The sequence below is a fragment of the Dinoponera quadriceps genome, unplaced genomic scaffold (assembly GCF_001313825.1).
Source record: "Dinoponera quadriceps isolate SergipeBrazil2010 unplaced genomic scaffold, ASM131382v1 scaffold1782, whole genome shotgun sequence".
Lineage (NCBI taxonomy): Eukaryota > Metazoa > Arthropoda > Insecta > Hymenoptera > Formicidae > Dinoponera > Dinoponera quadriceps.
Window position 1 is genome coordinate 257,107 of NW_014555947.1, and position 24,169 is coordinate 281,275.

At 42.0% G+C, this 24,169-nt stretch overlaps 2 protein-coding genes across 2 annotated transcripts; one reads left to right on the forward strand and one right to left on the reverse strand.

Annotated features, from left to right (window-relative positions):
- Positions 1-1,411: 1,411 nt before the first annotated feature.
- Positions 1,412-5,539, reverse strand: LOC106746127 (two pore potassium channel protein sup-9). The gene is made up of 5 exons (XM_014622359.1): positions 5,077-5,539; positions 4,783-4,938; positions 3,720-4,063; positions 3,513-3,631; positions 1,412-2,677 (listed from the first exon to the last, which is right to left on the reverse strand). The coding sequence occupies exons 1-5, from the start codon at positions 5,201-5,203 to the stop codon at positions 2,410-2,412; spliced, it is 1,014 nt and encodes a 337-aa protein (XP_014477845.1). The 5' UTR covers positions 5,204-5,539; the 3' UTR covers positions 1,412-2,409.
- Positions 5,540-6,289: 750 nt separating this feature from the next.
- LOC106745985 lies at positions 6,290-23,783 on the forward strand. Its single transcript, XM_014622074.1, has 6 exons — positions 6,290-6,313; positions 6,581-6,688; positions 19,833-20,022; positions 21,218-21,562; positions 22,362-22,776; positions 23,378-23,783. Exons 1-6 carry the CDS (start codon positions 6,290-6,292, stop codon positions 23,781-23,783), a joined length of 1,488 nt encoding a protein of 495 aa, XP_014477560.1.
- The last annotated feature ends 386 nt before the right edge of the window (positions 23,784-24,169 follow it).

The following is a 24,169-nucleotide window of genomic DNA, read 5'->3' on the forward strand; positions in this document are numbered from 1 at the left end:
TATATATATATATATATATATATTGTTGTTCTATTTTTTCTGCTCTTTGAAAGAATTATATAGACACTGGAAAGAGAGAAGGATAGAATTATATGTAAAGTTTTAGGAAGAAAAAATATTATAAACCGTTGTATTGTGTGATATTTATTAAAAATGTATTCACATTAAAAAATAGAGGCATATAGGGTACATCTTACGGTAATATTACATTAATTATCCATCATTGTTTTTTCATGGAGGCTTTTTTACTCCATATCTCTGTGTGAGTAAATACGCACTTTTTTTAAAATGCTGTACACATTGCGTTGCGTTCCGGAAAGGATTGTATTTCGACGATATCGGTATGTTTTAACACGAATTTTTTTCTCGCGAAACAAACTTTCGGGTATTATTACAACTTGTGCGTGTATTGATCACGACGATCATGTTTCCCTAAAATTCACGAAATACAACGTGGCATACAATAAAGAAAGCACCAATTGACGTATCAATTATTTCGAGCAAGCAATCAAGCCCATAATTTATCTCACGATTTTAGCAGAGAGACGACTTATTAAAAATAAATATAAATAGAAAAAATCGAAGTGCATCATCGATTTGTAGTTGTAAATAAATTCTATTTTGAAATATATTTGAAAAACTATATAGATCACTTTGGCACCATGCTTGAACTTTTCTTATCGCGAAAGTCAAACACATGATACAAAATGAAATTGTTTTAAACAATATCAATGCAATTAAATATTTAAACCTTAGAGGAAGAACAATCGTAAAACATTAATTTAGAACGATAGAAAGAGGTAGAAAGAGTGACAGACGGAGAGAGAAAGAGAGAGAGAGAGAGAGAGAGAGAGAGAGAGAGAAATTTTAGTTAAAAAAAATAACAACTGTACATTTCATTTAATTTCCGCTATCAGTCTTCCCGGGTATTTCTACGTGTTTTTATTTTATAAATGTCTTAAAAAAATACAAGACTCGCGATACGTCACATGTACACGTCTGCAATTTGATTACGTCAAATGATCATGTCAAATTTCGCCAGGCGATACTTCTTTACACTTACGGGTACAAATATGGAAATGTGTATACAACGTTACGCTATTGAGGCCAGAGTATTGTTCTATTATGTTTATGCTCATATGTATGTATAGTTCTTGCGCGACTCATCGCACGATCCTGCTAGACCAGAGATTCTCATGAGATCTATCCACGCGCGATGATATCGTATGTCTCACGCATGGATTAAGATATCAACCATCACTTCGTAATGTAACATATAATATAATATATAAAATATATAACATATAAAAGAACACCATTAAATTCTTCGTAAATGCTTTCTCTTTTACATTTAAAATTAGATTATAATAAATTGTGCTCTCTTCTGTTTTTATAAATTTCTTTTCTTCTTTTCTTCTCTAAAATAAATTCTCTGCTTCTTTTTAAATAGATTCTTTTCCCTTCCATTAGAATAAAATGAAAACGACAAACTTTCAGAATCACAACGAAATTCAGACTTAAAGTAAACTTAATGTGAGATTGCGATGGGAAAATTTTACGCGAAGACTGAACGTGTGGCAACGACACCAGGTCAACCGTTCAATCAGTCCCGCTGAATACGAGAACCTCCAGGTTGTCGAAACGCGACCTATGCCTCATGCACTCACAACATATATTATTCTAGTGCAACACCGATAACTACGATCTATAAATGCGTGGTTATCTATCGGATAATCCGCGTTTGAGCTCGCGAATGTTCTGAGGTACTGGATGTTTCGCTCTTATCTGGGATACGATAGGGCGAAGGGTTACCACTCGGAGGATTGCCCGGACGAATCGTGTCTCGTGACTGCACGATATCGTCGCGTGGCGATATGATCACCGTAGGTTTACCAAAAAATCGTAACGACCGCAGTAGCGACGTAGCACGCCGCCACCTTGATCCAAACGCGAGTCGACCGCAATACGCGGGTTACCTGTACACAACACCCACTCGGTGGCTGGGACCGACATACAGGCCGTCATCAAGGTGAACTATCAAAATGCATCAACTTCGGGGGTATCGGTAGAACGTCGGGAAATGCAGCAGGAACACATTACTCAAGCATCCCACGCCCATCGACCGTCGAACAACAATGAACAGTCAACGCGAAGATCACGCGTATCATACGTCGAGGGCGAACGGCGACGTCGGAGAGTTTTTTTGCTTTTTCCTTTTTTTTCCTTAAATCTTACTTTCCACGAGGTGAGGAAACTTGACGTGTCGTCTTCCGCCGCGGAACCTTCTTCGGGAAATATTTCTCGTTTGTGCGGAGGGAGTATCGACTCTCACACGTCGATGCCGAGCAGCTCCCGGCTGTCGGCCTTCGAAAGTCGACAACGTAAACTGCGACGACGGAACTCCCTCCATCAGACGGATGCTCGCTTCATGCGGAGGCTGGCGGAGGTCGAGGGCGGTCGGTAACCTTGATACCCGGATGGATCCAGCAGCTCGGAATTCGCCGGACCGAGGCAGGTGCAGGAGCACACGCTCACGCAGTCCTCCGTGTCGTGGACGATCGGCTCGTGTCCGGCTAGGAGCTTGCCGTTCACCGCCACGACCTCACCGTCCAGCGTCAGGACGTGCTGCGAGGCGGACTGCATCTCGTTGTCCTCGCGACGCGCCTCACCGGTGTTCCTGTCTCCGGAAAATTGTTTCTTTCACTCGCTTACCAATAAATCCTAAACTCTTCTCGATATAAAGAAGATGAAAAGGAAACGGACGTAGATATACTGAGTAAAGAATGAAATTATTAGAAATAGCATATATTAGAAATTAAAGGAAGGAAGAGAGAGAGAGAGAGAGAAAGAGAGAAAATACACGAAGAAAAGTAATTTTGCTGTTGTAACGAAACCACAGCATTGCTATTGCATTCGTTGCGACAGCCATGAAATTTAGTTAGCATAACGAAATTAGCGAATTATTCGTAAAGTGGGTGCAGTTTTGTTGCCAAGGTAACGGTCATGTAATTTTGTTTTCCCTAGAGAGGAAGCGTGAAAAATGAAAAGGGAAATGTTTTTAAATTAGAAAATTTACACTTTTCACGAGTTCACGTCAGAGAAGAAGATTCATGATCCCCTGGGGGTCGATCATGAATCTTCTTTCTCTAGCGTAAACTTGTGCAAATTTTCTAAATTTTTGAAAACATTTCACTCTTCACGTTTCCGCCTCAGGGAAAGAGTTACGTGGTCGATACCCAGGATGTTCCACTGAGTAAACTTGTCCATAAGACACGTTAATTTGCCGCTAGAACAGGTGTTTCTCCACGTTAACTAATCTGTTCTTACAGCAAAAAAACGTAAGTTCAGCAATGTAATCTAGCGAATGGCAATTAATATTCCTAACAAATCGTTTTGTCCTTCATATAGTAACCAATCAGAATTTTCTATTGTTTCCTTCCACGAAACAATCAAATTTGCTGTGCCGGCAAGTGACTTTTCTCCGTGTAGTCACTGCAAAAAGATATATTCACATCGTCATGAAGCGCAGCACGAGCAGATTGATACTGGCAGCGACCACGGCCAAGCCGAAGAGGATGAAGACCAGACTCAAGGCCACGTACCCGGGTTTATTGGAAAGCGCATGGTCGTTCTGCAAGCAAAGCGATCAAGCCTCTTTTCGAGATTGATCACGACTTCCTCTAATGTTTCCGGTGAACCCCGTCGTGAATGTTACCCACCTGAAGAGCGACGAAGTCTCCGAAACCTATGGTGGTGAGCGTCACGAAGCAGTAATAGAAGCTGTCGAAGTAGCTCCAGCCCTCGTATCGCGAGAACACCGCGGCGCCCGTTGTGATGATTATGCTCGAGAGCAAACCGGTCGCCAACATGAGATTCATCTCGGTGGCCTCGGTCTTCTGGCACCTGAGATACGTCTTCGCCCGCCTGATCACGACCGACGCGAATTTGTTCAGTCGCTCGCCGATGCTCTGGAACATCACCAGCCCCAACGGAATTCCCACCATCGCGTACGCCATGCAGAACGCCTTTCCACCGATGGTCACTGGCGTGGAGTGTCCGTAACCTTGCAGAAAATTGCGTCCAAGTCTTATGAAGTCGAGGATCTTGCCAACGTACGATTCGCGAAACGTTCCGAACGACGTGACATCTTTCCCGTGATGTCGCACGGAGAAAAATAAGTTTGCTGTTGCAGCGAAACCATCATTGCTACCGCATGTTTGTCGCGACAGCGATAAAATTTCGTTGGCATAACCAAATTAGTGAATTATTTATCGCAATTAGGGCGGAAATAGTTTTCTTGCCGGAATCGGAAAATTCCGTCGCGGGTAAATCTGTCTTTGGAATACGCTAATTTGCTCTTAAAACAATATCATGTTTTCCCACAAATAACGTTTCGCTCATTTGTTCTTGCAGCAAAATAATTTATAGATCATTTCAATTGAAAATAAAATGCCAACTGCCAACGAATGGCAATTGGTACTCTTAACAGATCGTTTTGCTGCTCGCATAGTAACCGACAGATTTTACTGCAACATTAAAATAAAATTTACTGACACAGCAAATGATTTTTCTAACGACGAACGCATAGAACTCACGGGTTGCCGTAATGTACACAAGATAATGTTGCGTGACTAAAAGAAGTGCAAAGTTAAATCGAACTAAATTTTGGGCAATTTTAAAAAATCAAGAAGCTAAGTTAAATTAAAATTGAACGTAACTATCGTGCTTCCTCGTGTTTCTTTTACATTGTGATCCTTTTAAGTTCGCGCGAGCGCAACTCACCGATCATGGCTAATACTAAAGTGGCAAAATAGAAGGCACCCGCGAACTTCCACTGCGGCCCCGCTTTGTGCGGCTTGTTCTCGATGATCACGATCTCGACCATCTTGTAATCCTCCGGCGTGATGTTGTACTTTTTCATCATGTTCCGGCGGATCTCTGCAACGGCATTTCCCGCGCGCACGCGGCGGAAATAATTAATCGTCGATTATCGATCGCGCCCAGTGCGCGTAAAAATATCGCCAGGCGTTAAAATACGCCGTCGTCGTCGGAGGTGGTGCGGGCTACCGTACTCACCGGAGAGGAATTCCCAGCGTTTCTTCTCGGTGTCGGATTCGAGGGCGTCAAACACCGCGGCGCCTACCAAGAGATACGTGAACGTGCACACTACCAGCGACAGAGTCCTGACATTCTGCCTCTTCATCTTCGTTGTTTCGTCCCCGCGAGCAGCGAACACGCGCGCCTCTCCTCTCGGCGCGCTACACGATGAAAAATTCAACGACGACGCTCTCAACGAGTACGTCGAGACTTGCAGACCCGACAGCAACGTGCCTCGCGGCGCGCCGCATTTATACGGAAGCAGGACGGAGAACGACCCGCGCGCGAAACACAGCCCCCGCGGCGCGCGTAAATAAATATCTAGCTCGCGCCGGACGTGCGAACGCCGATGCGGCACCCTCTCATCTTCGCGACGACGATATCGATTTATTATACGGCATGTTAGAGAGATGGAACACTCGTCTGGGATGTCGGAACACCACGAGAGCGTGCACGATACTCGCGAGAGACCACGATCGCTACACGCTGCTACCCGCCCCGAGTATTGATCGCGCGCCGACGAGGGCTGGTCCATGAGAAGGCGCTGCCTGTTCATCTCTCTCTCCGTAGGTACGCACGGCGGTAACCAGAGTTGGGTAAATTAATTTTCAACTTTATTTAAGTTGAAAGCTAACAGCCTATAAAATTAATTCAATTAGGTTACAAGTTACCTAAACTAAGATTAACTTTGTGAAAAATTTAGTTATTATTATTGAAATAACTTATTATTAAAGGTTAGTTATAGGCAAAGCCGTAATATATGCTTTAATATATGCCGTGATACGTGTGCATATATATACACGCTTTTTTGCACAATTAACTTTTTCATCGTGGATTAAATTAACACTGAATAAAGAAAAGGTAGTTTATTATGAGAAGGTACCGGCTATCTTGTGCCGAGGATTCTATACAAAAAACGAACACTAGCGCTCAGAAAGACGTAAGAAAATGTTGCTCGCATTGTTTGGAATTTTTCTTATTTTATATCGCAAGCAGTACAGGTTTTAATATTGACGAATTATTTTGACTTATGTAATAAAGATAATAAGTTCAAGTTAATGCATTTGAAATTAACTGATTTAAGTTGAAAGTTAATTCGTTTAATATTAATTGAGTTAAATAAAAAATTGTTAACTTTTAACTTAACTTTTAGCTGAGTAATTAATTATTGCTCAATCTTATGACGATAACCATGGCGACGGTGCACGTCCGAGTGGTAAGCGAGACGTGGCGCAGTAGTGCGAAGCGCTTTCGGAACGACAGTAGTTACATCCGTCGTGCCTGCGGGCCATCCGTCGGCCGAAACGCAGTATCGATCGTATTCGCGCGTCGAATCTACCGCTGATAACTCGGAGAGCTGCCAGCGCGTCTCCGCGAATTTGTCGGGTCGCTCGAGACCTTCGGAAGGAGTCGTTCGTTGTTTTTTGCTATTCTTTATGGAGAGTTTACGCGATTGAAACCGCGTCGTCGTGTGTATTTGCAGAATTTGCTCGTGAACGATATCGAAGAGATGTTTATCGGTCTTAGAGTCGAGCTCTTTTACATGAAGAACAGTCTGGTCATTGTCAAGAAACGTGATTCACCGGGCGCGGTACGCATCCGCCCCCACGCGAAAACGTGACTTTGCGCGAAAATACGCGGTGAAACGGCGCGAACGGAAGTCGCACGCGAAAATAAAACGTCACTGCGAGTCTACGTAGGTTGCAGTCTCCGTTTCAATAATTCATTGTCTATTCCCTCCCCCTCGCTATTTGTTGACGACGGTGATAATGTGTACCTGTATCGTGGCATATCGCTAGGTTCCTTTGAAAAATTTTATATGCCATCCAATCGGTAAAGTAATTGGTTTTGTTAAACATTTCTAGGTGGATTCTCACGGTAATCCAACGGAACCCATGTGAATTTATATAGGATATGAAAAGTCCATGTAGGGATCCACACATGGCGTGTGAAAATTCATATAGGAATCAATATAGATTGTTATCTAAGACCTGGGTTTTTGACGCAAATCCCCAGAGGCAACCGTGGAATTCCATATGGATTTCCTATATGGATTTCAGCTATTTTTTTTCTTTTCAACAAGAGGACAACTGACTCGAAACTGAGAAAAAAGAGAACGAGTGACGATGACGTGCGACGCCTGTTGGCGGTAGGAAAAGAAATTATGTGGATATAAACATTGTTAGTTTACCATAAGGTCAGACCAGATTGGAAAATGTTATTCTTTCTAATAATATTATGATTAAAATTTAATCATCCGTTTGTGGCGGCAAAGAGGATACGAAGTTTTCCATGAAAATTTAAAATCTCTCCTTTTTTCTCTCGCTAGGTAAATAGTATTTTTCCGCTAGTAAAAATATTTCCGGAGCGTAAAAAGTCTCATGAATGTAACAGATCTTGCATTACTCTTTCGAAGTTGTTTTGAGGAATTGCGCGTGGTAACGCAATTTTGTGGTGCTCGATATACCGAGATTACGCAACGATGACAGATATTCCGTTCACGACTATTGCACCCTCCGTTTTCGCAAACTCCCGAGCTGGGGCGAAAAAGATTCCCCTATTTCGGAATCTGAGAATTATTACATCATATCATATCCGAGTTATTACATTACATCGACAAGAGAGAAATCCTGTTTAGGGGAGTTCGAGTTATTACATCATATCATATTTCTGTGAGTTATTATATCGGATCGGCAACGGTGAAAGATCTTCCAGATCGTGCATTACTTTTCTTCGAGCTTTCTTGGAAAAGTTTCATGGGCTACAATCGCTACCGTATTACACACAAGAAATATCAGTGAGGAATTAAGACTTACATGCGTTGGAGGTTCTTAGAAATTCTGCAGATTAAAAGTATTTCGGAACTTTATGCAATTCTCGTTATTACGTGCGTCAGCTTGTAGAAAAGTAGCAAAGACGAAAGAAAGTAAAAAGTAAAAAAAGCACAACTCGTTGAATATCACACTGAGAGAAAAAAATATTTGATATTTGTAACTATAATCATCGTAGTGAATTATTGTTAAGAGAACTATTTTTCTAGTAAATGTTATTATAGAATATTATAAAGTCGGGTTAGGCAATCATCGATCAATGAATCGACGTTCGATTCTTTTTTCATTTAAAAAATCGATTGTTTTGTCGATGTTTTTGAAACCGATTATTCCCTATGTCAAGAGTTTTTTTTGTTTCGATGTTACTAAATTTTATTACTAAAAATTTTAATATCTTCACCAGTCTTAAATATAGGATATATACTGATGTATATAGTCAAAATTATCCATTTACAATTGAGTATTTTTTTAAATAGTATTCTTAAATTTATTTGATATATTAACATTCTTGATATTATTGACCAAAAAGACCATAAACGAATTGGCTTTAAATTGCAAAGACTGTAAAAGCAGAAATAATAATAGCTAGAATAATAAAACATAATTGCAATGGGAACAGTCTACATCACTCCGCGTAATTATCGGCCCTCGTCATCTCGATTCCTCGTATCCATTACAATAAATATTTCATTCCTTTCACCCTTTATGCTTTTTCCCCGCCACAATGTGCTCCGTCTATATATTCTTACGTGCATGATACTTCCAATATAAAAGATGTCATATTTCCTTGTATAACTTATTAAGTTATTATTTGCTTGGGGTCTGTTTCTTGTTTCTGCACTGACTGTATTAACTTAGACTAATTCATTTTTCATCTCTTTCTTGAGATTTTATGGAAAGAGAGGAAAAGAGTACTGGTGCAAATAGTTTGTCAAAAATACAGAAATTAATCGATTATTTTCGATGTTTATAAGAAAAAATCGATTGTACAAAATCGATATTTTTGACCATCGATTATTTGGCAGACGACGCTTTCTTTGCCAATGCCGATCCCTACTATAGAGTGTCAGTGATAACAACCTTACATGCACATTGCTATTATTATTTTTATAATTGAACCATAAAAAATGATTAGTTGAGGCTGAAAGTAAATAAGTTATATCATAGTAATTTATCTCAATATCGAATATTTCATTGTGTTCAAATAATAACGGAAGGAAGTTTGATTGAATTCACATATGACAATGAACAAACCAAGCGCGTATTGGAGGAAACCTGAATGTATTGGGAGTACAAATTAGTTCATAATAATAAAGAATCCCGTTTCATTCACCAAAATGCGTTCGTCGCGTTAATTCGACCAAACTTTTTTTTCCGCGTACAAATATCGCTGAGAAGGCACATCGAATAGTCCCTTCGTGCGCACACGACGATTCAAAATGACGGTGCTATTTCACAGGGCGCGAGCATGCTAATGCAAAAGTTATCAGTGGCACGTGACTCTCTACGACGGCAGTTGTACGACGTCGTTATTCATCCTATCCGATCCCCCCGCGTTGATCTACGCGCGCGAACGCGCTTTCGAACTTTTTCCCGACCGTAAATTTCCGACCTCCCGATGTGCGACCGTTCGACGTCGTCTCTCCTAGCCAAGCCCCGATTGCGGAACTTGGGAGAAGTTATCCGACGTGACATGTCCCGCGGGAACACGTCTCGATAAGCGCGATACGCACGAAGGGGTGCATCGAACGCGCGCGCGTCGACTATTTGCATGCTGATGGATGCGCTACCGATCCCGTTAGCGAGTCGCATCGATAACGGACAACGACTCATATCGCTGCCAATAAACGCGGGCTGGAATGCGAGGAAATTGCCGTCTTCTTTGCGTGTGTATGTTTGCACGCTTGCGACCATGGTTAAAGGCGTTACCCTATTTGTTAAGGAAAACTGCGCTTTTCGATTTACGTCAGTGTTTGCCTTGAGCGCGCTCCGGGTATCTTTATCTCGGGTCCCTTTCGATTCGCGCGTATCGTAATAAGCGGCGTAATAAAAGTGAGCTCAAAAGGGATCTAATATCGGTTACGTCAGCAAGCAAAGTCACAGAACTGTTTCATTAGATGTGTCTATGTAATGACGCAATGAAGAGCCAACGGAGAAAGAAGATGGAAAGAGGTAAAAAAAAAAGGGGGAGGGAGAATTACGCCTCGTATTTTTGCGACGAACGGAAATAGCCGTCGGCTGCCCTGGCGCTGAAGACAGGGCTTCTTGTAACAAGAGAGGGCGGGGAGAGGGGGAAGGGTGTCATATTTCAACAGCGATCCGTGCAAACGTTTGGCGAGGAGAGTAGCCCGGTGTGTGTTGAAATTACCCGCCGCGTGTCTGTAAGTGCAGATATTTCGCGTTTCGACCGGCGGAAAGGAAGATGCAAGCGTGAGTCATTTCGACGGAAACACAACTGACGCGCCGATAAACGTACCGCGCGATATCTGCGTCGGCTCCGAGTATCGATCATGCGACTTTTACCTCAGGGAGGAAGTGAAAAGTGAAGTTTCACGTGAACTCATGATCGCGTAACTCAGCGACGCATGGAAACATGAAACTTTTCATGTGAACTTTCTCGCCATCAAACTTGCTCCGGCGGAAAGGTGAAAAATCTAGACATGTGACTGACTGGCGCAAAATATAATGTTGCTACGCCGCTGAGACGCGAGAAACGTAACATTTCTAAGATCATAGCGCTACTTTAAGATTGGATGTTGGTTAGATGTTCTAACGACAGGCTCGTTTCGATTTTACACCATTAACCATGACTAACGATTTTAATTTTTTCACATTCAGAGTTACATGACTAATAATGAAAAAGTTTACGCGGAATCGGTAGAACGGATCTTGTAGTTTGGATCTTGTGTCGACCCCTCTATCCTCTATCACAAAATACCGTTGAAATTACCGGTGTTTGATTTTCCTCGATTTTTCTTATTTGTTTAAGATGGTCGGAAAGAAAAAGTCGGGGGACTCCTTTTCATATAATAAAAAATATACAAGATTAAAAATAACATGTGAGGATATAATAAATGTACAAAATAATGTATAAGTTTGGTGCTTTTAATTTTTTTTTTATAATTTTCTATAATACGGGTATGTCTGTTTTGGTGCCCAGTTTCTAGAAACGTCAATTTTCAAACATCTTAAAATATAATTATTTGCAAGAAAATATATAATAATTTGCATAAAACTCACATATTTTCATAAAAGTATTGCTGGTTCGGATCCATGTATATAATTTTAATTTTACACTTCCAACAAGGATTCATGACAGAAGCTAAAAACAAAATAGTATATCGATTTCGGTGCTTTCCCTCTAATGATTTTTCTTCATTTTAACGCTCTTAAAGGGTTCAGCCCTGGAGCGACAAAACACACACATTTATCTACCATCAATTCCGTACTGTCGCTACCTGCCAATATATCAATAACATTCAGTATCCGAGAGATTCGGGCAATCAAAACGTTGTGTCATGTTTTTGAAAACATTGGATGATGCATGTAACGTGGCGAACGTCTAAAAAATTATCCACGGCGGTTAGTTAAGGTCAAACGTAAAGCTTTGCTCGGAGACAGCTCTCAGAATGAAAGTGCTAGGGAACAACTGACAAATAGCCCTCTTAGAAGGATACACCCGCTTCGTTCCGACCTCTGTCTACCTTCCCGCTGAGTTGTTGACGAACGACCAGGTCGCAAAAAAAGGGATGATGAAAGGATGAAAGAAGAGTAGTATTCCACGGTAATAATGCCGTCATAGATCCTGCCACAAGGAAGCTGGGAAATCGAGGATATCCATTCGACGCACATTCCGCGCACTTCATCGAGTGAATACGGCGAGATGTGTCTCCTCCAAAGTAAGCAATGAACTCTAAGGGTCCATCGATTCTGCATTATTGCCTAGCCCTGCCTTTACTTTCCTCCGGATGCGCGCCGGAGAAGCTTCCGCGCCAATCTCGGATCAACGGATTTACAAAGCCCAAAATGTGAATATTCACGTGTGCAAATAGCACAAACCAGATTTATACCTATCCATTAAAGGATTTACAGAATAATGAACATTTCTCTCTTTCTCTCTTCCTTTTCTAACAAATCCTCGAGTTCCTATACTGAAAAAAGTGCTACATTCAAGTAAATAATTATTTCAATCATTTTGAGCAAATTTTTGACTTGAGTTAAATAAATTTATAAATCAAATAAATATTATTTGAGTATAAAATAAGTGCTAAATTCGAGTAATATTTACTTGATCCAAGTAAAAAATTTGCTCAGAACTATTGGAATAATTATTTTACTTGAATGCAACACTTCTTTCAGTATATATATTTCACGTTTTAATTTGAGTCTGAAGGCTTAGAAAGTACATGAATTGAAAATTAAGAGATTGAATATCCAACTGTCTGAAAATTCGATGTAGAAGTCAATGAGCTAATAACGATGCGCGATGTCTGAACGAATATCGTGCGAATATTACGAATTTTCAGATTTCCCGAAATCGTGCGAACGATTATAAACTGCATAAAAACGTCGATTGCGGCATTGACTGAATATAACGCGCCGCACGTTTTCCGCTAATTTCCGATTTCATCGAGCATTCCGGTGCTATTTGCCGAAATCTGGACGGAGCTCCGCATGAATGAGCGGCATACGCGAAATTTCCCGCAATCCCATATTCAGCCTCAGAAATTACAACACGGCCACTTGCACGTTTCCGTGAAATTATTCGGTTGCAGCCCTCGCAATTTTTACACGCATACATACACACACGCATTTCAGTTCGTGCGGCAAGCTGGTCGCACGAAACGTTGTTTGATGAAAATGTCATCGGGCATGCGTTAGATCGAACCCGGTGAGTAACGAGGTTTCGTCCCTTGCACACGTACACACGCACACGACGGTTTCGCCTACGAATCTGCCTGCAACATAAATAAAATTGAAGCTCTGTCCGTCTGTCCTATCTGTCCGTCCGTCCGCCCGGTTGTTTGTTCAGGCGTCACGTAAAAACGGCTGACCCGATTCTCGCAGAAGTCTCGCGGCGTATCACATGGGCAATCTAACTTGGAATTTAGGTGACACGCCGTGTCGGAGATTCGACTCGATAGGCGAAGGTAACGCGACGGACTCGACTGGGGAATCAGCGATGGCGCGTTTACTGTCGATTCCGCGACGGGAATTTCTCACGCGACAAAAATCGACCGAGGTTCGAGGAATCGATTTCGAGCGTGGATTTTCGTCAGCGTGGGATTCGCCGGAAATTTCGAAATCAACATTCCTCCCGCCGTCTCGGCGTAATTTTGCGGGGGGCTCCAAGGGCGTTCGCCGATCCATCAAAAGCGCGACGCTTAAATACTTAGGCGAGAAATTTATATGTTTGCCGCGCGGAGCGCGCGCCACACTTGTCGGTTATTTTACGATACTTTGAGGGAACTTCTATATCTCTGGAATGTTTTCATTACATTCTTCGCTCGACATTCTTCTTGCGCGCGCGCCTCCCGGCTCGATTGTTAAAATCGCAAGCTCGATTTCTCCCGCAATTAGGTCAAGCGTGCAGATATCTGAAAGCGAGGCTCGACTCACCACTTTACGTTTTATCGGCGCAAAAGCGGTGATATGATAGCATGGTACTTTTATCATCCTCCCGTAAACTCATTTCCGCTGTTGATCATCCGATACATCGAGAATATAACGCGACCTAATCCGAAACTATGTTTTCCGTCGTTCTTACGTAGTTCTTATATCGAGGTTACCATAATTTTCATTTGTGACACTAATTCTTCGTAAATCTCCGTCTAGGTATTATTTTTATTTTCAACACACAACTTTAAATTCCCATTGTGTTCACGGCAAAGCAAAATTAAAAGTAAAATGTGAATCAATTAGAAGAATAGGGATCGCATAATGCGCGTAGGACGCACAATATCCGGCTGATGAGAAGCGCGCGCCGTCGAGTCGCAACGTAAAGTAATGCAGGAATTTATTAGCTCGGTGAGACAGGCAGAAAAAAGTCTTGCATCCCTCAGACGCCTCGGGAGACCATTTCGAGCCCGGCGGTAGACTACCGCGCGCTTCTCTTCGGGGAACCTCGACCTTGACTATTTCTAACGTCGCACACGGCAGACAGGTGGTGCCTCGGCGTCTACGCTTTCTTTCTCCTTACAATAACGTACAACCGTTGTTACGCAATCGTCGTTATCACAACGCGAATACGTAGCCTACGTTTCACGGGGCTCACATGACGTAAAGCTTGTTACGTTCCCGGTCGGTTAAACTCGGCAAGCGCTTATTTCGATAACTCAGAGACGCGCGCGCGATGGACGTGTGATACGGCCGCTCAACGTCGTTCTTAAGTGCCTTTCATCACGGGCAACGAACCGTAACCAGATTTTCCGTGTATAATTTTCGTCGCGCCGTCGGGAGAGTCAAGCGCGATCAAGTTGTCGCCACGGAGCGGAGCAACGCACACGTATGGATCACCCTGTACACCGATGATTAAGCGGTTTAGTTTTAATTGCCACTACCGGCTAACGAACAGGCGCATGTACGTCTCGGCTGTGGTCATTACGTCTACTTTGTCTCGGTCATCTGGCCGTAGATCCGCTCAAAAGTTACGCGCACAACGCAGACTGTTATCCGACACAATCGATGAGCAGCGCGCCGTCACGACGGGGTTGCCCCCCCCCCTCTCCCCCCGCTTTTCCATTATGCCGGCTGCGAGATCTCTCCGAGATCTATTTGTCGCTTCTCCGACTCGTTAAAGTCAAACGTAAAGCGACTCCGGCGCAAAAGCTCGTTCTATCTCTTAGCAGTACGATGACGAGTCGCATCTTCCCCGTGCGTGTGCGATATTGCGCGCGTTATCACAATTGCAGGGTGCTCGACCTGCTGAAACCCCGGTTTCCACGATCGTACGGAAGCATTCGCGCAGCCTCGATTACTTCGATAATTCGGTGATTCAACCGGCAACGTGATCAACCGGACGATCGATCGCGCGAACGCCTCTCGAGCGGCGCGTTTCGCACTCGAACCTGAATTGAAATTTTAGTCTTTATCTCTTAATGGAAATCCCTGCATGTCAGGTCTAATTAGTTCTACATTAAGACCGATATTCATAATCGGATCTTATATTTAAGACCGTTTTAAATTCGTCTTCGGATATCCCGTAATCCATTCCGTAGTCCAATGAAATGAGCCGCACGGCATCTGAAGATAAACTCAAAACGGTCTTAAATCCGACTATGAATACCTAAGTCTTCAAAGTTCTTCTATTTTGGTCCTTTGATGCTACAAATAGGAAGTTATTACCGTTTTCTTCACGTTTAATGTAGAATTAAAATTTCGACTCGGAAGGTCTCAACTTCCCTTTACAGCATCAAAGGAACACTATTAGTGCTCCTATGAATTATGCTACAAGTGAGACGTTATTTCCGTTTTCTTTACTTGGTGACTTAATGTGGAATTAAGTAGACTTAATGTAGAAATAAAATTTCGACTCGAGAAGCAAGTGAATCTCGTGGTTGCAATCGTGTTCCCGTTGAAAGCCGAACTACGAGCGAAACAACTTTCTCAACGTGCGATTGCTTTGGAACTTTTCGTCGGCGCGTCCTGCTTCCCGCGCCCCATGATGTACACCTCCCTATGCCGATAAATTCTGTCGCGTCGCGTCTGCTCGAAGATGCGCGACGAGTAATTGAACTTTATTCCGCGTCCGTGTGTTCTAGCTGCGTCCTTGAATCTCGGAGTAAGTTCGCGCCACAAGTGTCCAATAAATCAGCGGGGCTTGATGGATACCTGCCGATGGATCGCCGACAGAGCGGTCGTCCGGTAACCTTGAGTCTGCATAAAAGTTGCGCCACACACGTGTCGTGCGGAGAGTTGCGTAACGCGATTACTTTGTGCCGAGAAACATTATCGAAATGTTCCCCGCGGACAGAAAATTCGTACACCTTCGGGCGAGTTGTAGCTCGTACAGAATGTGCGTGAGAATCATTCGGAAGCGTTTAAACGAAAGATTCGTCTTGGTTTGCTAGATTAGATCTTTATGTTATATCTTTATATTATGGATAATAAGTAGATAACACTTCTACACATTAATAGAAAGAATGTCTAAAAAAAATATAAAATATTCATTTAGTAGGTGCTAATAACATATTTACTTATAACAATATACACATTTTTACACTGAGAACACATTCTTTTCAAATGAGAAAATATATACTTTCTCAAATCTGTAATTTTTCATGAAAGCAATTGTTTATTTAATTTAAATAAAAAAAAATTAGAGAGATTTACGAAAATAGATGTTATTAGTACCGACCGTGAAGAAACATTTTTTATTTCCTACATATTTTTGTATACTCTCTTAGTATACTCCATGCTTGATTTCACAAGTATATTTTTTATTTCTTATTAGATTCTTATTTCTTTAGAAGTTTGTAAGAATCTTTCAAGTCGAGTACTGAAAAGATATGTAAAAATCCAATTCGATTGGAAGAAGAAACGAATTCCATCCAAGGAATGCGAAAATCTAATCTATAGTCAAAAGGGTTCGGACGATCTGGAGGATCTCGTGTATACGTGGTATTTCAATAGTTATTCAAGAAATGTATAGCGCAAAACCAACGCCAGATCAAATCCTATCTCGCTTGATTGATTTAGCCGTTGCTCGTATTCATGACGTATACGCGAACGATAGATATGTACGTATATGTGCGCATTCACAGAATCCTGGTCAGCATTCAGTCGACAGCACTGATTGTATTCAATCGTATTACCTCAAAACTGACAAGATTAAAAAAGAATAGACGAAAAGAGGCATCGTCACATTCAGGATATGAATATCGGTACGGTGAACACAGTGGTTATTTTGCAAACTAGAAACGAGTTCGATCGAGCTAAGTTCGTTACGTTACCTTGACAAAGGTGGAAAAATGATACGCGTATATTTGTTGCATTCTTCTTTTTTCCTTCCCTTCTCACGCAATAAATGTAGGATATAACAATAGACTTTTTCAATTTGAAATACTATTCATACATGCATAACCATATCACATTCCATTATCAATTTTTAATGAACATTTATGTTAAATCATTCAGATAAGGTAGAACGACTTAACGATATCCGTGAATCTTCCGTGTACTTTTCGTGAATTATGTAAAATTTAAAATACAAAAAATGTAAAATATATTTAAAGCGTATTCAGTACCTCTTTCTCGAAAGCGTCCTCTAGAATGTCAAGTAACCTCTCAAGACCGTGAGCGCTTCCGTTTTGTTAATAAAAACGCCTGTGAGTTCTTGAAAGGAAGGATTAAAGAAGGATTTTATTATCTCAATTGTCAAGTTCTGACTTTCATCCGCGTCAGGCTCTAGTTGGATTCATCTGACTCTCGAGATAAGTTGGATCGTTTCCTTGCAACCGGAAAATGCAACCGGTAAGAAGAGGGAGTATAATATAATCCTTACGAACTTATAATCGGATGATGATGGACGATGAAGTATTGGATTAGTTTCTTATTTCATCAGGACTCTCTTCTCGGATAACTCGCGAGAGAGAGAGAGAGAGAGAGAGAGAGAGAGAGGAAACTTCGCGAAATCGAATCATCAGTATTGTCGATCGAAAGAAATAGTTTCGATGGTATCGGTATCATTGTCCCGAGTTTTTCTTTACGCTTATGTTACTTTTTCAAAGTTGATTTTCTTGAATAAGAAATTTCATATGAAAAAATCACGACTTACGAACCTGCTTTCCGTTCCATAAAGAATTATTCCGTAAGACTGCAAGAAAAAAAAAACGCTTTAATTTCGCTCGCCGGTCGTATGTTTCAAACATATTCAAGCGAGTGCTGCACATCGCCGTGCTTTCAGGGATACATAATCTACTTTCAAGTATATAAATTCGTACAAATGTAAACGAAATAACGTAAGTTACGCAGCTTATTTTGTAATCCACACATCGTGTTTATTTCCCTCGACAATTTATTGTTCTCTTATTGACTGTTTTCTTTTTTTCCTTCGCCTCTTTCAGATATTCATCGCGCGATAAAAGTGCCTGCCCGTCGTAAATTCGCACCTCCCGAGACATTCATCCTCTAAGATTTACACAAATAGTTCCACGGCATTTGCAGGCACGTTTCGTTTCCGAGCGAACGCTCTTCTCGAGTTTACTAAATCCACGCCACCCCGGTTATATAAACGCCGATAGCTTCGGGGCTCGAGAGATCCAGGTTACGGCGTTCATCCGCGACTCGTAATCATCTGTAACGTAACACGGTAATTTACCCGCGTTAACACGTTGAGTACCACGCGCATTTCGGAGGAAATCTCGTTCAGGCTAAAAAATTAAAATTTTTTGATAAGAAATATTTAAGTATGTTAATTATACGATCCTGAAATTACTTATTAAACTAAGTAATTTTTTTAGTTTTATATCGTACTTTATACTGTCAGTCACCGGTGACTGACATGGCACTCAACGTGTTAATGAGATACACGGTGCCGTCTTATCATTAAGTGCGGATCAAAACACATGAGCGTGAATATGCAATTTCATGCAGAACAGTTTTTCTCGATTATTGCAATTCAATTTTTAAATGCTTGAAAATTTTTCATCTCGAAATTTTCAAGTTCGATTTAAAAATCGATTCTTAATTCTTAATTTTAGCCTCTGATGTTTCGTTTCAAGATCTACTTGTCCATTCTGCTTACAGATCTCGATATCGACGTAGAACGGGAAGCAAATTGCCAATCGCCCGAATGAAATTATTATAAAAATTATACGAGTCAAGTAAAAGGGAAAGTTGAATGTCACCAAAGACGCCGATGATACTTGGTTATCGCGCGATGATCGATGATCAGACGGCCAAAAAACCGCACGACACGTAATATTTTTACCTAGGAGCGACCGCGAAATCGGGCGAAGTTTGTATGAAGAACGATCAAAGTGCAATAAATCGAACAACGACGCCGATAAATGGGCGCCGTCGTTGGAAACTTTCCGCTCGTATCTCGTCAATGCTATCCGTCGAAAATCTCGCGAACTTTAATAACGCGCTATTTTTTTTTCTTTTGTGCGAGGGAGTGGGAGAGAACTCGCAGATCCTGTACGGAGTTTTAAAATATCATACGAACGTGATTCAAGAGTAGCTTCAGACTTTTTATTCAGATCTACCCTCGAGTCTTTCATGATGAAGAATAACCGCCTTAACGTGCATGATTAAACACGAAAAACGGGCTTGAGCCGCTTTTAAGAAGAACATATCAAGAGAATTTTTAATATCTTCGTAGCATACCCGTGTTATATATTTTTATCGCAATTTTTACCCTTTATCAGAAGTCATTTCCTAAAAGATTTCTCGATGCGTACGCGACGCACATCTCAAACGGTAAAATATAATTATATAGATAAGAAGTAGATAACACAAGCACTCTTACACATACACTGAAAGAAAAATGTCTGAAAAATAAAATGTACATTTATTCGATAGATACTGACATATTTTCTTATAACAATATATATATTGATGCACCGAGAACAAATTCGTTTCAAGTGAGAAAATAAACATTTCCTTAATTATAAATTATGAATTTTATAAAAATGTAATTATAAATTGTAAGCTCGACGGTCCTAGTTTCGAATTCAAATCCGCGTTATACCAATGCGGAAAAATATCGAAATGATCGTCAATAGGATCGTGTAGAGATTAATCCGTTCCGATCACCGGCATTATTCGCGAGAGCGGAACGACCAAAGCGCGTCGTTCAATTTTCATCCGTAGCCGAGGCCAACCGCGATCGTGCTCTCCGTTGCGTCACGGAGACTCACCGCAAAGGAGAAATACTATTATCAAATAATGGCGCTGTCAAAGGGAAGAGCGGGAAACAGAGCTGCGAAGAAACGGACAGCGGAACCGACACCGCGTCGCGGAGTTCGATCTCGTGTGAAACCGACGGGCCGTAAACCTCCGAGCACTCCGTATCGGCGACGACAACCGTACGATTCCATCAGTATACCTCAGCTGGTCTACGAGCTGCTCACCATCGATAAATACAACCGAGGTATACAATTGGCATCATGCGCTATCATTACGCTGCAGTAGATTGCCGTTGAAATGTTGGCGTTATTTTAAATCCATGTCACGAAAACACACATCTAATTTCTTTCTAACCACGATTTGGAGTTTCGTCACATCGTTAGTGATCTACAAGGTGTAACAATGAGAAAAAAAGATAGTGTGTCAAGTATAGGCAGGCAGGCAGACAGAGAAAGAGAGAGAGGGGGGAAGGGGAGATCCCTTTATATTACACAGAAAAAGATGCTAAATTCATTTAATCCAAATGAAAATTTGCTAAGGAGTATCGGAATAATTATTTATTTAAACCTAGCACTTTTTTCCATGCAATTTATCTCAACGTGGTAATTCCTTCAAATGACGGTAAAAGAGTAACACGAACGCATGCGGAACCGCGTGTCAAGAAGATTGCTCTTTGTTCGTGTCTCTACGTCGATCCATTCGCGAGTTACAGCCCTCGGAATTGTTGGCTCGATCGAACTAAGAAGCGACACACCTTCTACTTGCCCGAACTGCACGCTAATACACAATGTACTGAATGAGTCGAACGGGATGAATCACCGTACGTGAAGCGGTTGCAAGGACGTGAACAAGATTGGAAATAAGGCTGCGCCCGACAGTGGGGTGCAGTAATCTGTACGATAACGGAAATTACGAATGCCGACCGCTCCCACGCGCAACGGGAATCCCCATGTGTTGTCGCTCTCCGTTTCGGTGACGTCGAGCCGATCGAGCGTGTCGTTTGATACAATGATCGATATCTGCGCTTCTGTCGTAACAACTTCAAACAAAGACCGTCAGAAAGCTGAGGCTTCCGTACTCCGGGTGGACCTAGTTAGTCCTTCTTCCGAGAAATAAGAATCAATTATGTTGTTCACATCATTATATTGATGTTCACAACAATCATTGATGTTTAAAGTTTTTAAAATATCGGTTATCCCATAACATAAAAAAAAAATACTCAGAGATTAGTGATATCTATTGATAAGAGAAATTCTGATTTCTCTGTGAGAAACTAAGTATATCTTAAATAGATCTAAGATGAATAATAAGAATGTTGAATTTGATTTATTACACAATTACACGCGTTATAATATAGCTATAAGCGGTATTGTCTAAAAATATCAAAGCGTCCTGAGACTGTAGAGACTGAGATAATGTCTTTACGTTTGTTTTCGCAGACATAAGGAGATCTCCACGCTTCGAAACACCTCCTCGAAGAACGCGGCAATATCGAGAGCAGCAAAGATTTCCACACGGTATGGTCGGCCACCACAATAACTCGGAATCCATTCGAATGCCCGAATACATGACGGAATCTAGACCCACGTCTGTTGAGAGCCTGACGGAGGTGACGGATGCTGGGAATAGCTCGGCTCCTGCGAGTTCCGCCAACAGCAGCGTATCAAATGTCTCGATGAAACCGATCACGCTGGCAAACTCCCTTAACAGTGCCAGGGTACTCCTCAAGAAGAAGTCTTTAGTTCAAATCATTAACAATTACATTAAAGCGGGCATCGAGGAAGGTGCGTTTCCAAGGGGAACTTTCCCAATTGTGCGTTATCGCTTCAAATAATATGAAATAGTTTCTCCTTCGAGATTAGTAGTAAAAAGAAAGGCTCGACACATGTAGCAACCTTAGTTGCTTACTTATTCTCCAATTTCTTGAAGTAGATTTCTCTCGCTTGGAGTTTTCATTCCAAGCGAGTGAAAATGCCGCTACTGTAAATCTCTGGGTTACTCACTTCAAGAAATTTAGAAAGTAAATCTATGTAACAGGATAATTTTGTTAATTTTTCTTCCCAAAGTAGCGTGAAAAGCTTTTATAGTGCGCACGCACGCATACATAATTAAGTCGCATATAAATAAAGTAATATCTACTATTATCTCATAAAAAATGCCGGACCTTTGCAAGTCTCTCAAACGCGAAATAACTGTTCTAATTATTCCGATATTCTTTTACAGTCCGACGGTCACGAGCTCTTTTATAAAAAAAGAAAAGCTAATGTTCTAATTATTTCGATAATCTTGCACAGTCCGACGGTCACGAATTCTTCCATAAAAAAAAAAAAAACGTCGTAGCACGTGCAACAGTCTTTACGTGAGCAAGCGGAGTGCAACGACAATTCCCTGAGGCGGATGCATTGAACGAGCATGCGAGTCGACGTGCGCGAACGAGCGTGAACGAGCGAACAACGGCTGCTGGTGCGGCTCGTTCAGTGCATCTGCACCGCGGGACCCATCATTTCACGCCCGTTGTACATAAAAGTGCCCCTGATCGCAAGGTCAAAGTTCTCGAGTGACGATGAAACGGCGCGATTGCAGGGAAGCGACAAGCGAAAAAGTACATCCGCAAGGCGCTGTCTTTCGGCGTGAGATCGGGTTACCTGATCCCGGCGGATGCGCAAGGCCACCTGCTTCACGTGTGCCCGACCTTGGCGAGTTCCAGCAGGAAGACCAGCGACCCGGAGTCCCGGCGGAAACGGCGCATCGCCCGACACGGCGAGACGCGGGTAACGACGACCGACGATCGGAGGGCGATGCGCCGGGGAGTCCCGAGGAGCAAGACGTCGCGTCGCGAGGACACGACGACATCAGGTAGAAGAAGATATAAGAGACACCCTACCGAGAGTCCCGCCAGTAGCTTGAGCGCGAAAAACGACGGCCCGAGAACATCGCCCGCCCGGTCGAGACTGCGCGAGAAAAACAAGTCTGGTAGCAGCGGCGCGCCTAGAAATAGGTAGGTCGGCTCTCCGTCCGTGAAACAGCAGCAATTTCATTAACTTCGTGCGATCTGCCTGCGTGAGATTTTAATCTCGCGCGAATAATACCTACCTCGGCCTCGTAGTTATTGTTTTAGCATGCAGCAATAATAACGACCGTAAAACAACGAAAATAAATCGCTCTGGATTAAAACGCAGCGCGAAACAGTTTTTTTATATTTTCTCAGCAAAACTGCGCCGTCGTCGAATGCGAAAGTCGAATATTACCTCTTCGTTTCTTCGGTGAAGTCATCCTACCGCTGAAAATATTCTATTTTTCCATTCCTAATGCCAGATAATGCCTTGAAGAGTTACATTTGATTTCAGAAATCTTTTAACGGACTTCAGCTCGTAACACGGGTGTCTTCGTAAACACATCAGGAGTACCTTAATCGATTTAGGCGCAGAAAGCGAGAACAATATAAATATGTACATCACGGCGAAATTAAATTTCTTCTTTCACCCGTATTGTACTCTCTTGCGGCGATGACGCAATGTTCGCGACCTATATTGCTGTAGACTTTTTGTCAGTGTTCTTCTCGTGTATCTGCATGCCTGGGAAAAATTTTACTTATTCAGACCGTGTCTGTTTAGCAAAATCAACGCGAGGGCCAGCAATAAACGGGAGCGAAAACGGGGCGACAGCGAGGGCGTTGAAAAGCCAGTCAAACGACGTCGCACAGCTTTGTCTCCGAGACGCGCCGGAAACAATCACGTACCGGTCGTGGAAAGTTACGAGAACGCGAAAGACCGGGATCGCGATCGGTATAAAAGCAACGGGGATAATCACAGGGCAACAACCGAGAGGCGGAAACCGACGTCGAGTCGAGAGAACGAATCGAGGATAGAGGGACAAAAGGCTGGGTTGAATATCGACGATGATCGCGATGATGTCGGGCGTAAAATGGACGGCGATGACGACAAGTCCGAAGAAGCAAGTGTCGAGCGTGACGCAAACGGCACCAACGGGGAAACGGTTGCTTAAGAAATTGACCGCTCAGCCGAGGCCTACCTCGGAAACGAGAATCTCCTCCCTTTTGTACTTATTTATTGTTTGTAGAATGTATTTGTGGTGTACACTTTCTATACATCCATTTTTGGAATTACACTTTCACACTGCAAGCACTGCAAGCGTAACACGTGATTTTCTCCCATCACACTGTTTTATCGATTTTGAAAGAAAAAAGATTGTTACGTAAATATATGTGATTTTATTAAAAATTGGTTATAAATCTTATTCTGTGAGAGATATTTTTATTGAGTTAACTGAGAAAGAGGATACGATAACGCCATCTGCAATGTTTGCGATAAATAACACGAGCAAGCAAAAAGTTATAGAGAAAAATAAACTCCAGGTGAAAATGCAAAGCA

What these genes read in the sequence shown, in the direction of transcription:
- LOC106746127 (XM_014622359.1), bottom strand. Translation starts at nt 5,203, where the DNA reads ATGAAGAGGCAGAATGTCAGGACTCTGTCGCTGGTAGTGTGCACGTTC. An exon ending in ACGCTGGGAATTCCTCTCCG is followed by an intron (nt 4,939 to 5,076) that starts GTGAGTACGGTA and finishes ATGCCGTTGCAG; the next exon opens with AGATCCGCCGGAACATGATG. An exon ending in GTGCTGCGCTTCATGACGAT is followed by an intron (nt 2,678 to 3,512) that starts GTGAATATATCT and finishes TTCCGGAGACAG; the next exon opens with GAACACCGGTGAGGCGCGTC.
- LOC106745985 (XM_014622074.1), top strand. Translation starts at nt 6,290, where the DNA reads ATGGCGACGGTGCACGTCCGAGTG. An exon ending in CGACGGTGCACGTCCGAGTG is followed by an intron (nt 6,314 to 6,580) that starts GTAAGCGAGACG and finishes GTGTATTTGCAG; the next exon opens with AATTTGCTCGTGAACGATAT. An exon ending in AGCGGCGCGCCTAGAAATAG is followed by an intron (nt 22,777 to 23,377) that starts GTAGGTCGGCTC and finishes TTACTTATTCAG; the next exon opens with ACCGTGTCTGTTTAGCAAAA.